The sequence below is a fragment of the Saccopteryx bilineata genome, chromosome 3, assembly GCF_036850765.1.
Source record: "Saccopteryx bilineata isolate mSacBil1 chromosome 3, mSacBil1_pri_phased_curated, whole genome shotgun sequence".
Taxonomy (NCBI): domain Eukaryota; kingdom Metazoa; phylum Chordata; class Mammalia; order Chiroptera; family Emballonuridae; genus Saccopteryx; species Saccopteryx bilineata.
In genome coordinates, this window is record NC_089492.1 from 7,064,214 (window position 1) to 7,078,371 (window position 14,158).

General features: G+C 55.5%; 1 protein-coding gene across 1 annotated transcript in view; it reads right to left on the bottom strand.

Moving 5' to 3' along the window:
- Nucleotides 1-14,158, bottom strand: part of TG (thyroglobulin) — a 224,387-nt gene that overhangs the window by 96,549 nt on the left and 113,680 nt on the right. Inside the window, exons 35-39 of the mRNA XM_066264615.1 lie at nucleotides 13,438-13,572; nucleotides 11,543-11,707; nucleotides 7,031-7,250; nucleotides 5,283-5,376; nucleotides 3,354-3,513 (exon numbers count right to left, since the gene is read on the bottom strand). Of these exons, the coding sequence (XP_066120712.1) occupies nucleotides 3,354-3,513; nucleotides 5,283-5,376; nucleotides 7,031-7,250; nucleotides 11,543-11,707; nucleotides 13,438-13,572 (774 nt within the window). The remainder of the gene's footprint in view (nucleotides 1-3,353; nucleotides 3,514-5,282; nucleotides 5,377-7,030; nucleotides 7,251-11,542; nucleotides 11,708-13,437; nucleotides 13,573-14,158) is intronic.

The window sequence follows — 14,158 nt, forward strand, 5'->3', positions numbered from 1 at the left end:
TTCTTACTGTATCAAGTCCAAACTTCTTCTTGGCTTCTCAGACCCTCGAAGGTCGACATCAGCCCATCTGAACAGTCTGGGGCCCCTGGGTTCTAACCCCTGCCCTCGCCCAGCATCAGTCCACTCCCCATGTCCGCCTTCATCCCCTTCCAGTCTGTCTGCGGCCGAGCCCTGGCTCTGCCCGTCCCCAGGGCCCCACTCAGGTCCTGCCCGGCTCGGACCAGCCGCAGACCCGAGCTGTGCAGGGACCTGGTCCTGGAGCGGCTGCCCTTCCCTGGTCGGGCGTGTGCAGCTCAGTGGGGAGCCGGGTGTAAGTAGAAGACCTCTGGACAACGTGGCCACACTCCTCTCCGTCTGCCCAGCTCTCCCTGATCTGCCCCTCTACCCCCGGTCTCCTGCCCGTCTGCCCAGAACCACCCCAGCGGCCAGTCCATTGTCCCCTCATTGTCTCACTGGCTCTTGCTTGCAAATTTGATTTGTTTGATGACCTGTCTCAGTTTCCTCAGCACAATTCTAAGGTCTCAGTGGGTTCCCACCCCAGTTCCATTGATGACCGTCAACAAAGGGCAGCTTGGTGTGCTGGCTGAGGACACGGGTTACGGAGCCAGAGGAGTCAGGCGTGGGCCACGGCTCCACCGCCTAGTAGCTCAGTAGGGCCCTGGACGAGATAGGAATGGAGCTTGATTGACCCCATCTGTAAAGTGGGGATAATATAGTACCTACCTCACTGGGTTGTTATGATAAATCAATTAGTTAATCATTGTAAACAGAATAGAACAGTGCCTGGCATACAGCTCTACTGAAGTTGTTTGCTTTTCCTTAAATAAAATAAAATGGGTTTAGGTCCCAGCATCTCACAGATGCTCTTTGTAGGGCCAGCCCTGTCTTCCGTGCCACCTGCAATGAGTCACTCACCAGGACAGGCCTCTGTCCTGTTGTTCTGGCTAGAGAGGGTGGCGGACCCCTCTCAGGAGGCCTCCGTGGGCCCCAGGGATGAAGAGGTAATGGTAATGGGACTGTCCCTGGCTGTCTGTCTGGCTTCCTGGCCAAAGCTCACTTCCTCTGCTCCCACAGGGTCTGCCGGTCATGGTTCCCCCACACTTCCTCTGACCCAGCGCCCGGCTGCCCCCGGTTCCCCTTGCTGCATTGCTTTGCCAGAGAGCACAGGGCAGTCACTGTGCCCTAGACCCCTGGGATCTGCCCTGCCTGCAGGTGCCAGGCTGGGGAAATGGCCTCCCCAGGCCCCCCAGCGCCCCCTGGGGTCTGCCCTGCCTGCAGGTGCCAGGCTGGGGAAATGGCCTCCCCAGGCCCCCCAGCGCCCCCTGGGGTCTGCCCTGCCTGCAGGTGCCAGGCTGGGGAAATGGCCTCCCCAGGCCCCCCAGCGCCCCCTCACTTCCTTTCTGACCGCTCAGTTCCTCAGGAACCACAGCTCCCTCTCAGTCCCGCCGGGCTTGGCCCGCCTGGTCTCACAGAGAACACGGGTTAGCCCAGCGGGCTGCAGGACTGGCGCGAGCTTCCATTCGCTTCTGTCTCCCTGTCCCTCCTGAAACGTGATCGTGCAGTCTGAACTCTCGGGGCTGCACCGGCCGGCACCACGCATGTGCATGCCCTGAGACGACCCAGTGAGCACCGCAGGGCTCAGGCTAGGACGTTCCTGAGCTCTCTCCTGCGCTCGGGGCTGCACTGGCCGGCACCATGCATGTGCATGCCCTCAGACAACCCAGTGAGCACCACAGGGATCGGGCTGGGATGTTCCTGAGCTCTCTCCTGCGCTCAGGGCTGTCTGCACCCACCGGCTGGCACCATGCATGTGCATGCCCTCAGACAACCCAGTGAGCACCTCAGGGCTCGGGCTGGGACGTTCCTGAGCTCTCTCCTGCGCTCAGGGCTGTCTGCACCGCACTGGCCGGCACTATGCATGTGCATGCCCTCAGACAACCCAGTGAGCACCTCAGGGCTCGGGCTGGGACGTTCCTGAGCTCTCTCCTGCGCTCAGGGCTGTCTGCACCGCACTGGCCGGCACTATGCATGTGCATGCCCTGAGACGACCCAGTGAGCACCGCGGGCTCAGGGATCGGGCTGGGACATTCCTGAGCTCTCTCCTGCGCTCTCCCATCCTGGCTGTGCTGCCCGGAGGCGCCAAGTAAAAGATGCGATGCCTCGGGGTGTGGGAGAGGCTAGGAGGTGTAGCGCACGGAGCAAAGGAAAACAGCCTATGGAGAAATGGATGTAAAGGACGGCCCCTGCTCTGTAAACCCAGAACTGGGAACAGGCGACCATATATTTCTTCTGGTTGGACCACAGGCTGTGTTGCCCACTGCGCCCTCCCGAACTGTGGGGTATAAAGCTCCCTAACGTCTCTGAGCCTCGTGGTGTCACCTGTGAGACGGGCACACGGCACTGGCCTTGCAGAGCCGCCACGAGAACAGGACAAGCTCAGCCAGGTGAAACGCCCAGCACGGTAACCTTCCTTCTCTCCGGCTCATAGCTCCAATTTAAGCACAATGAACAGGGAGCGTGGCAAGTCACGATGAGAAGTACTGAACCTTCTGGAAGTTTCCGTGGCCTCCCTGCCAGTGCCCAACGGCAGCAGGAGGGAGCCTGCCCCCCCAGAAGCACACACTTCTCCATGAGATTACAATCCGTGAAATGAGAACCCTCCACCCACTCAGGGACGGGTCGGACGGCGCGTGGAAGTCCGCCCTCCTCTGTCCGGAGACGCTCGGAGCCGAGAAGCCGGCCGTGTCTGGGCGGAGCTCCGCCCGCCCGAGTCTCGTTCACCAAGGGGAGGCCTGCACTTGGCCGGCCTCGTTAGAGGAAGGTGACTCTGTGTTGTCAGTCGCGTATTTGAAAGAGGGAAGGAAAGGCAGGCCAAGCGTCTCCAGTGCTCTAGCAGCCGCCCCTGCTCATGGCCCGCATTCCCCACCTTGGCAGCAGGTGGCCCGTCGTAACTTGTTGCCTGTCTCAGGTGTGTGCGTTGTGCAGGCCCAGAATCCCCTACCTGGCCCTCCAAGCCCCATGCCGGGGGGTCCGTCAGCCCTCCTTCCCCCGCTCTCCTGGTTCCAGGCTGGGCGCCCACCCTGCTCGCCCATGTGCTAGTCCAGGCGGTCGTTCCGGTCATGCTACCCTCCACCCAGCTGTCTTAGCGGGCGAGACATGCCAGGTCTTGGCTGAGATGCTGGGAGGGCGGAGACGGGGCTCCTGAGCAGGCTGACACCCCTGAGCACTCAGCCGGGCGGAGGGGGGCCAGGGGCCGCAACGGCATGAGGCTTTGGGAAGACGGGGCTGCGCGTGCATGGAGGAGCGAGCCTCAGCTCAGGGGTCAGCGGAGCCCAGCGACGCCAGCAACTCACCAGAGCTCAGGAAGCCGAAGACGCCCACCCGGTAGCCAGCAGTGACCACGATGAGGTTGCCGATAGCAGCCAGGAAGGAGCCGTCCAGGGTCAGGCTGCCTGCTCTGTCCCGGCCCTCCGCGGTGTTGTGGAAGAACACCAGGACGGACGCGTTGGGGGCCTGTGGGGATTGCAGAAATGTGGCAGCTGGACGAGGGCCCACTGTCCCCCTCTGGAGCTTGGCGAGGGCTCCTCTCCCAGGCAGGTGCCAGATTCTGAGCCTGCACAGGGCTCTTCCCACCCACTCTGCTTTGCAAGCGTATTTGGCTCCATGCTTTGGCCCCAAAATTCATATGTGGAAGCCCTAACCTCTAGACCTCAGAAGGTGACTATATTTGGAGATGGGTCCGTAAGAGGCTAAGTAGCTACTGCGCCCTAATCCAATTTGTTTGGGGTCCTCATCAGAAGAGGAAATTAGGACACAGATCTCCAGGACTCAAGTGGCCAAGTCTACAGTAATCACTCACTAGCTGAGTGACCTAAGGCAAGTCACCTAACCCCTCTGAGCCCTGGGATTCTCATCTGAAAAATGTGAATAACACATGAGGATGGAAAGGGAGTGTAGCATTCACTGAGTCATAAGTATGTGTCAGGGATCCATCAATTATTAGTAGAAACAGGTTGCTTTATTTAATTCTCTCAAGAACTGTAAGAAGCAGACGCTATTTCTCTCTTCACTTTCAGATGAGGTAACTGGGGCACCCTGAATTTGAATTCTCCAGGCCAGTGAGGTAGTAACAAGTGGTAGGCTGGTTTGGAGCCAGAACTTAATTCAGCATCAAGTATGGTGTGACTAGTATTGGGCAGAATGGATTCTTATCACCTCTCTTGCTCTAGACCTCATACTTCTATTAATGTAGCCCATTGAGAGCTTTCGTGTTTTTGGTGGCCTTGTTACAGAGCTCACTCAGATCAGCTAGCCTCGATCAAATCTCCAAAGTACAGCTGGCTCTCACTGCTAGTGGGCTAAGGGACCAGGAAACAGTAACATGGTCACATGCACCACGAGATCTGTCAACACTGTGTTGGTGTCACCAGGCACTAGTGTTTCCTAAAGCTCTTCAGTTCCTTTTTCTCTCGTGTGCTCTGGCCCTTCCCCCCAAACCGGAAACTCAAACGCAGACCATCAGGATCATAGCCCCTATTTAGACAAATAGAGGCTTCAGAACAGAGCCTAACTAGAGTCAGGGTCAGAACCCCTGCCTCACCCTCCAGAGCTGCCTCAAACAAGAGTGTGCGTGGAGTGCTCCAAAGAAGTGGCCCCCACGGTCCCCCCAGGGGTCTTCGCAAGGGGAGGGGTCATTTCCTCATTTGCAAACTAATGTGCATGTGGGCTCTCCGTCCCCAGCCTGTGGCCCCCCAGCCCTGCAAGGCTGGCCCTGCGCCCCCTTCCTCTTCCACGTCCCTGTGGGAACGGCCACCTGGCCACCACCTCACACTTCCTGTCACTTGCTGTTTCCTCTAGCGTTGTTCTTTTCTTCAAAATTTGTTTGTTGGTTGTTTAATATTTATTTGCTTATTTGTTTATATCTGTCCCTTCCCCCTAAGGTGTAAGTTTCCCCAGGGCAGTGCCCTGGTTTTGTTCATAGCTGTGTCCCACCTAGAAGAGTCCCTGCCCGTCACAGGCCCACTGTGGATGATGGGGATAAGTGTGCGCCGTCCCCGTCCCCATCCCTGTACCCGTCCCCGTCCCCGTGTGGACAAGCACGGGGGTGTAGGAAGCAGGAGGACCCTCTGCGTGCCCTCAGCCATTTAGGACCAGCTAGGCTGGCGCTGGGGCAGCAAAACCTGAGTGGAGAGAAGAGGAGTGAACGGTGCTGGAGGCCGTGGGGTCGGGGGTTGCTAATGGGCATTTTTCAGGGCAAGCAAATCAAAGGCTTCAGAACTCACCACGTTCTGAGGGACAAACACGTTGAGATACAAGCAGTCCTCGCTGACTCCGGAAGATGTGGGCGTTCTGATTCCTGGCTGCCAGCAGCTGGCCCTACAGATACAGACTGTGTGACTTCCAGGGGACACAACCTAGGGGACAATCCCCATGTCCCCTTCCAGCCCAACACCAGTGACCAGAGCCCAATGCCCACCAGCTCTGCAGCAATTAGGCAAAAATTAGGTCCCTGAACCACCGCATGGAGCTCAGCACACCAGCCCCTCCATGATCAGATGGACTTCACAGGGCCAAGGTAATGCTATGTTCCTGACTTGGGGGCGATTGTCTGTTAAAGCACATAATGCCACCTTAACTATATATCCCCGCCCCATGCACTGCTCACACTAGAATGTAGCATTCTGCCACCAGGAAAAGGGAGATAGAAATGGCAAATAAATGACAGGAAGAGCTGGGTGTCCCTGCCGTCCCTGCCATGGGCCTGTGGAGGAACATCCCCCAGGGACAAAACACCAAGCTAAGACAGAGAAGGGACAGGGGATGCCTCTCAGGACTTTGGCCCTCTTTTGCTTCCCGTGTGCAGACCTGTCGCCAGGTGAGGTATCCGACCTGCTTTGTGCATCAGTAGCAAGTCCGAGTGCGCCAGTGTGAACCTCTCCTGACCTGAGAGCTGAGACCGTGTCTGGGGCACACCCAGTAACAGCAGGGCGGGGTCCACCCGAAGGCGATTCCACCCATCAGCACAGGGCTCTCGTGGGCCATGCTTTCCAGTTACTCTGCGCTCAGAAGCTGAGTGACTCAACCACCTCATCTGTCAAATGGGTAGATCCCAAGATGGTAAAGCACTCGAACAAGTGCCTATTGGCTCCTCTCGTGCCCCGGGAAAGAGCTCTCCATGGTGCTGGCCCTGCACTTCTTCACACTGCCCCAGCGAGAGCCTTCGTCAGCCCTTGCTCAGAGTATTCAAGAGCCTCCTGGCTCATCACTCTTTTGGGCCTGGGCCTGTGGAGCTGCCCAGCAGCCGGCCATAGGGGACAAGTGACAGGGAGGGGACAGCTCCCTCAGAAAAGAGCTAGGAATGTCTGTTGGAAGGGCAAAGGCAGACGGGGAGGAAGAGAGAGGAGAACAGTGCTCTTTCCATGAGCACATTTCATTAGAAAAATCACACACTCTCTGCAACATGTCAACTCCTAAAGTGCACAGGCAGGGCAGGGAACGGGAGAAATGGAAGAGTTGATGAGGGAAGAAGACAGGACAGGAATGCTGATTTTTTTCTTTTTTTTTAGAAAGCTTCTTTCAATATCGTCCCTATTGGAGGAAAAAGTGTCCTCTTAAAATTTATTCCATTGCATATTTTTTTTCATATACATCTCCTTCTCTGCTATATGTCCCAGCACCACTGAAGTCAGACATGGCCAAGAGGTGTAAGTCAGGCGTGACCCATAGAAACCTCCCCTGTAGACTCTTCCATAGCCTCTCTTTCCTGGATGCAGCCTCACGGAAGGTTCATGCCAAAGAAGGCAGAGCTTCCATCTGCTGGGTCCCTGAATCACTGTATGGAGCAGAGCACACCAGCAAGATCGTGCTAAGTCCCTGATATGTAGGGGGTGGTGATATCCGTTAGAGCACATAATGCCACCTTAACTACACCCCCCCAGCCCCATGCACCACTCAAACCTGAAGGCACCACTCCGCCACCTCGTCTGAATGGCGGAGGAATTCACCAATGTGTATTGCACTGGACACTTACCCTGGCTTGGTGGCAGCCCAGGACCCTGTCCAGTTCAAGGGCTGTGGTGCCCGGAAGCGGCCCTCTGCCATGGGCGGGGCAGCATATGGCACTCCCAGGAACTGGTCCACTTGCTTCCATGAGGTGCCCACCTGGATGGTTTGGGACCTGCCCAGCAGCTGGCCGTGGGGGGCGATGGTCACAGAAGGTGCAGCTGTCCCAAAGCCGAGCAGAGGGGTGTCTGTTGGGATGGAGAGTGGGGGGCGGAGGATAGAGAGCAGTGGGTGCTCTGTTCATGAGGAACATTCTGAACATGCTTTAGGAAACAAGCACTGCTTCTTGTACATTAAAAATGTTGGTAATTCAGCCCTAGCCAGTTGGCTCAGTGGTAGAGCATCGGCCTGGTGTGCGGAAGTCCCGGGTTCGATTCCCGGCCAGGGCTCACAGGAGAAGAACCCATCTGCTTCTCCACCCCTCTCCCTCTCCTTCCTCTCTGTCTCTCTCTTCCCCTCCTGCAGCCAGGGCTCCATTGAGCAAAGATGGCCCGGGCGCTGGGGATGGCTCCATGGCCTCCGCCTCAGGTGCTAGAATGGCCCTGGTCACAACAGAGCGACGCCCTGATGGGCAGAGCATCGCCCCCTGGTGGGCGTGCCGAGTGGATCCCGGTCGGGTGCATGCGGGAGTCTGTCTGACTGCCTCCCCGTTTCCAGCTTCAGAAAAATACAAAAAAAAAAAAAAAAATGTTGGTAATTCATTCAGATCCCAATAGTTTACATCTAGTGAGGTTAGTGCTCGATGTGAAAACAGAAATAAGAGCAAAGACAGCCGGACCTTCCCAGACACCGAATCATGAGGGATCAGCTCTAGCCCCTGCTTTCCTGGCTGTCACCTCCTCGGGGCTTCCCAAGAGGCTTACCCGGGCCCCCACCCCCTCACTCAGCCCCCTGGGCCCCCTGTGCAATTCAGAACTGTTGTCTAGATTATTTCAAGACCCGAAAGGACACAGACAGCAATGTGCCGTCTTCCCACGGAGATCTGGAGCAGAGCCCCACCATCAGCACAAGCATTTCTGTGATAACGTGTGGACAGTTCCTGCTCGGAGGAAGGACTAAAGATACAGTTTCTTCAGTCACAACATCCAGGGCAGGTTTTGCCACCCAATGAGGTTGCCACAAACTTACAAAGAACTGGGAGCCATATTTGCATTTTTCTGGGGAAGAAACAGGTGTGGGGGCCCGGGGTGGGGGGCTGCCAGGCCTTCAGGGTGATTGTGGATTTAAGGCCGCACCTCTCGGAAGTCCAGCTCTGACCACGCCCCTTTCACACACAGCCAGGGGGGAGGTCAGGGCCCCTCGCTGAGCCTCTGCCGTGCCAGCCATGCCTGTTCCTGTCTGAACCCCACCTGGTCTGTCAGCTCAAGGCTGGTGCCACCTGCCATCGAAGCTCCCTGCTCCAGGCACCCCCAGCCCTCCCCCTCCTTGTAATGGGAGTCACCAGACACTGGTCAGCCTCCTTGAAACCCTGTCTTATCTCCTCTACTGATTTGTCTTCCATTTGCTCCAGGGACTTGAGACAGGCCTGTGTCTGACTTCCCACAGACAGGGCTTGGGGCTCATGCACAAAGGACACAAACACTGGTGTGCGTGTGTGTGTGTGTGTCTGTGTGTGTGTGTGTCTGTTCTCTTATAATTTCCATCAGGTGTGTTCGCTTTGCTCCACTTCCCTGTCAGCTGATTGAGAGAGAAAGCTTTGAATGTCCCTCTGCAGCTCCCTCTATTTATGCTACATATATGACAACTAACAGGAGCCTGAGACAGGAGGCGAGCAGGCAGGCAGAAAGACAGACAGACAGACAAAAGTCTATCCATTCCCCAAAAGCTGGGTATCATACAGTGGTCCCACCAAAGGTGATTTTTTTCCCCCAGTGGACATTTGACAATGTCCGGAGACATTTTTGGTTGTCACAAGGGTGAGGGAGAGAGGCTACCAGCATCTGATATAGGAGAGGCCAGGGATACTGCTGATCGTCCTACCCAGGAAAGACTAGCCCACGAGGTGCCCACCCACAGCGCAGAATGACCCAGGGCCCGGATGCCCACAGTCCTGGGGTTGAGAAACCCTGGTGTGCTGTGTGTTCATGTCCTCCAGGCCACTGATGGTCAGCGCCCTATGGAGGACCCAGTGGGTGGTCTGCGGAGTCAGGCAGGCCTGTGTTTTATGTTATGCACAAGCTCCTTTGGAAAACGTCATAAAGTTTTGGGACCCTCAACTTTCCCACCTGCAGAATAGAAACAGCAGTACCTACGCACGCGAAGATGTTGGGAGTAAGTACCATCGTGCGTGTAACATCCGTGCCTGGCATCTGGCAGCTCAGCACGTGAATAAATGACTGCGAAAATGAATGAATAAAAAAGAGGGAGGGAAGAAAGAAAAGAGAGAAGGCAGGAGGGAAACTGAACGAAACCTCCTCTGTTGCAGAAACACTGGTGTGTGAATTGGAACTCGAAACAGAAACTCGTAATGAAGAGAAACTGTTGCTGCTTTTGAGCCCGGGCTCCGGAGCAGCCAGTCCCTCCCCGGGCTCCGGAGCAGCCAGTCCCTCCCCGGGCTCCGGAGCAGCCAGTCCCTCCCCGGGCTCCGGAGCAGCCAGTCCCTCCCTGGGCTCCAGAGCAGCCAGCCCCTCCCTGCTCTCAGCCCCCCAGTGCCTCTGCCAAGGCTTCCCGTCTCGAGTGTAAGTCACAGGGTCTCGGGCACACCCGCGGGACCCTGGGCGCTCCAGCAGCCGAGCCTTCCGAGGCCGAGCCAGGCCTTTGGCTCCGCAGGAAGCAGCCACAGTCCAGGAACGTGGCATCCTGGGGGGGGGGGGGGGGAGGGTGCAAAGACGGAACGTCCGAAAGCCAAGAATTTCGAGGGAATGCAAGCTGGCTTTCCCACGGACAGTGGCATTCAACCCTCCCTCTCAGGCTGCCGACGACGCCCAGACTGGATGAGGCCCAACACGGGGAGCATGTCCGATGTGCAGTCCTCCCTTCTGAACTCTTTCTGCGGAAATGGTGTTTTCTTTCCAAAATGTCCGCGTCATTGGGCCATTTTGCTATTTCTTAACAACTTAAGTGAAGAAAATCGCCTGCAGCTCTCTAGGGGTATTAGGTGCCAGCCAGTAATGCCTGTGCAGACCCACGTGGGCAAGCCCCTCCTGCCAGAGGGGACCTTTCACAGGGAGCTCGGGTCACACGCAATTCGGAGAGAAGAGTATAATTTCTTTTACAGAGCTCGAGCCTCAAAGTGAAGGCATTTCCCAGCAGGACTACTACTACACAGATTAGCTGCTACTGTAGGGGTGAACTATACTATTGAAATCTAACTTGACTAAGTAATAGAAATGTCCAGATAGAAGACAAGAGTTGAGATTGAGGGTCCAAGATGTCAGTGTTCCCAGGTCTGGGGGGCTGGTCTCGTGGTCTGAAGGCTGAGGTGGAGGAGGGGCAGAGGACAATTAGCACTGGATCAAGACAACCCTGCAGGACCGTCCATGTTCGAGGAGGGGGCTGGGGCCAAATCTGACTGTTACCTAGTTTTATAAATAAAGTTTTATTGGCACACAGCCATACCCACGGACTTACGGATTGTATCGTCTATGCTTGCTGCCCTGAGTCAGTGGCAAAGCTGAGTGGTTTTAACAGAGACCACAACTATTGTGACTGTAGCACCTATAATACTGATTATCTGGCCCTCCGCTCTCGAAGGTCAGACGGCAGACATAGCCAACATTTCTAAAAAGTGGTTAGTTGCATCCAATAGGCATGTCCAATTGGGGAGGTGCGTCCCCAGGCCACCAGCTCCCCTGTGTCCTGTCACAGAGATCTTACCAGTATCACATAGTGACGGAGTCATTTCTACGTTGCTGTCCCCTTTCCTACTTCATCCCTGGACCCCCAGCACCTGACAATCTCTGACCTTATTGACTGTTCTTAAACTACACTGAGCCCGAGCAGCTGCCCTTCCTAAGGTGGCTGTCGTGTGGGTGTTAGGCAATGCGGTTTTGTGGGAGAGGGGCGCATGCAGGGACTGGGGACCTGGCTCCACGTCCCTCTCCTGTCATGGCTCTCTGTGTGAAATCGGAGGAGTGGCTTAACTTCTCAGGCCTGAGCTGTAAGACGGGGTAAAACCCTTATCTTACTACCTCACAAGATTACTGCGAGGACCACGTGAGATAAGGCAGGTGAGAGAACTTTCTAAACTATAAAAGAGCAACAAAGTGGTCTAATTATTTTGCTAAGAAACTCAAAGGCCAATATGGCTTCTATAGCTCAAAGGGGTAAATGAACAAAGATGGCACAGAGATCTATGTTACAAGGAGGTTTTCCACCTTCCTTCAGTTCGCACCAGGTGAATGCCACCTAGCCCAGGACAGCTTTGGATGACCTTCCCTTAAGAATCAAAAGTCACTGCCCACAAGTCACCACATGCTTAGAGAGTCCCTCTCGGCCATACCCAGGCTCCCAGGAATGGCCCCAAAGGCACTGGACTTACTCAGCTTCCGGTAGATGTGGGTGGCCTCCTCCCGGAGCAGAAGTTGGCAGTACTGAGCCTGCAGGCTGTGAGTGCAGAACTGGGTATCAGCATAGAACATGCACCTGACAGCACCAGGTCGGGTCTGCAGAGTGGTGACCAGGCAAGCTCGGTGACGGGAACACTCTGAGGAGTAGAGAGAGGAGAGTGAGGCTTAAGACTCAGAGAAGCCACCTGACCGTGCATACCTGTATCCATCAATCCCTGAGTCCATCCATCCCTGCATTCATCCATCCCTGTGTCCATCCATCCCTGTATCCATCCATTCCTGCATCCATTCATCTATGCATCCTGCCATCCTGTGTCCATCCAACTATGCATTCATACATTCAAGTGTCCCCCTATCCATCCCTCCCTCCATCGATCCATATATCCATGCATCAGTGTATCAACACATTCATACATCCATCATTCCCATCTATGCATGCATTTATCCTTCCATCCATCCACGCATCCAGTTCACCCACCATTCGTACAATCACTCACTTATTCCTTTGAGCACCTATTACACATCCCAGGCACTACTACGGGGCTGGGAATAAAATGCTGGTGGGGGAGAGCCCCACTCTCCCATCAATCCATTTTCCTCACAACTGCCAGCGTTTGGGTCCTTTATTTATTCACAAATGTGCTCTGGTCAGTCACCTATTTAAGTGTCCATGGCTCCCCGCTGGCCTCAGGATTAAGTCAGACCAGGTAAGGCTCTTTCTAGCCTAGCCTTTGCCTCTTCTTCAGCCTCATCTCCCTCCCCCTCCCTATCATACCCGCTATGTTCCACTGGGGGTCACACCATTTCCCGCGTGAGCCAGTTTCTATACTAGACAAGCTAAATTGCGCACGGCATTTCAGTCCAAGGATGGCTTTGCAAATAAAATAGCATCGCTTGGGCAAGCAAGCTGTGCACTGCCTGAAGGCCTTATTTATACCTGGTCTCTGTGCTATGGCGCCACCCAGAGTTGTGCAGGGCACAACCTGTACATCTGTACACAGCAACCCTGTCTGCAAGGTACGCATCCTTACTGCTCTCCAAGCTGGCAGGGGGAGGGGGCTTGTGGAGTTTCAGAAATGGAGCAGTGTGAATGGTACCCCCATCACAGGCTCTTGCAGAAGCTCAAGTCTTTGTAGAACATTCCCATCAAGTGGTCACCTAGATTTTACCTCTAAATGGGGTACACATCTGTGGACAGCACTGGCTGTGAGTAAATTCTTTATACTGCGCTGAAAATTGTCTCTTGAAATTTGAGTTTTAAGCAAAAAATCTTAGCTTTGCCCCATGAGCCCGGCCAGAATCAATATATTTCTTCTTCACCAAGGCAGGCCACCTGGACTCTCCGAACAGCTGTCTCAGATCAACCCACTAGATCAGGGGTCCCCAAACTACGGCCCGCGGGTCGCATGTGGCCCCCTGAGGCCATTTATCTGGCCCCCGCCGCACTTCCGGAAGGGGCACCTCTTTCATAGGTGGTCAGTGAGAGCATCCTGTGCTCCTGGATACTGTATGTGGCGGCCCTCCAAGGGTCTGAGGGACAGTGAACTGGCCCCCTGTGTAAAAGTTTGGGGACCCCTGCCTAGATCATTCCTCTGATCCTCCTCCAACCTGGCTCAATGACACTCATCTCCTGGGTGGCATATCCTGTGGAGACCCTGACTACGGGCTGACCCTGCAGGGGAGGAGGGCACTGCAGAGGAGAGCCCACCAGGGTCTCCCTTCCAGGTCAGTCCCCCCTGCAGGGGACCCCCATGTTATCCTGGGGTCTCCTGTGTGTTTCTGAGGTCAGGATCTTGAGCAGCACTTGTATGAAACCCTGTACCAGTCAACCCCACTCTGGGGGGACGGGGGTGGAAACTCCTCTTACCCAACAGACAGAGGTCTCGGGCAGCAGAGAAGTCACCGGGGGCCGCCGTGCTGATGTGGGCAACGTCGAAGTTCCTGATGGACGGGTCAACGACTACTGAAGATGGGGCCAGGGTCTGCCACGAGTCTAGGGGGACTAAGAGAGAAAGCAGGGGGTGCCTGTCACACCCAGTTTTCACCTGGTGCATGAAGACAGCAGAGCGCCACCTGATGTCCCCAGTGGACAGCCCCAGGCCACCCTCTTCTTGATCTTTATTATTACAGTGTGGTCCACTTCTTCATCCACTTCTCCATTCTACAACATTTATTAAAAAATTTGATGGGCCACGTTCTGTGCTCAATCTGAGGGGTACAAACACAGCAACAAATGAAACAAACAGAAGCATGGCTGTTTCCTTCAGGTGGGTCACAGCAGACGGGAGAGAAGGCGAGAAGACAAGACAAACACCGTCACGCACTTGTCCTAAAGCAACAATCAGAATAACGCATCCTTAGGTAACAATGACGGCAACTACAGATCTGTGTTGTTATGTGGCGCTGTGATTAGGTCTTCACGGATATGGTCTTCTTTAATCCTCCCTCAGCCCGCAGAGGGAAGAGACTACTGCTCTCTGTGCTGGACACCGTGGTGTGCTGCCCACGCGGCCTTCAGGACTGACGCTCTCATCCCCCCCCCCCCCCCGCCACACCCGCTGCTGGGAAGCTGGTGGCTGGGGGCTCCC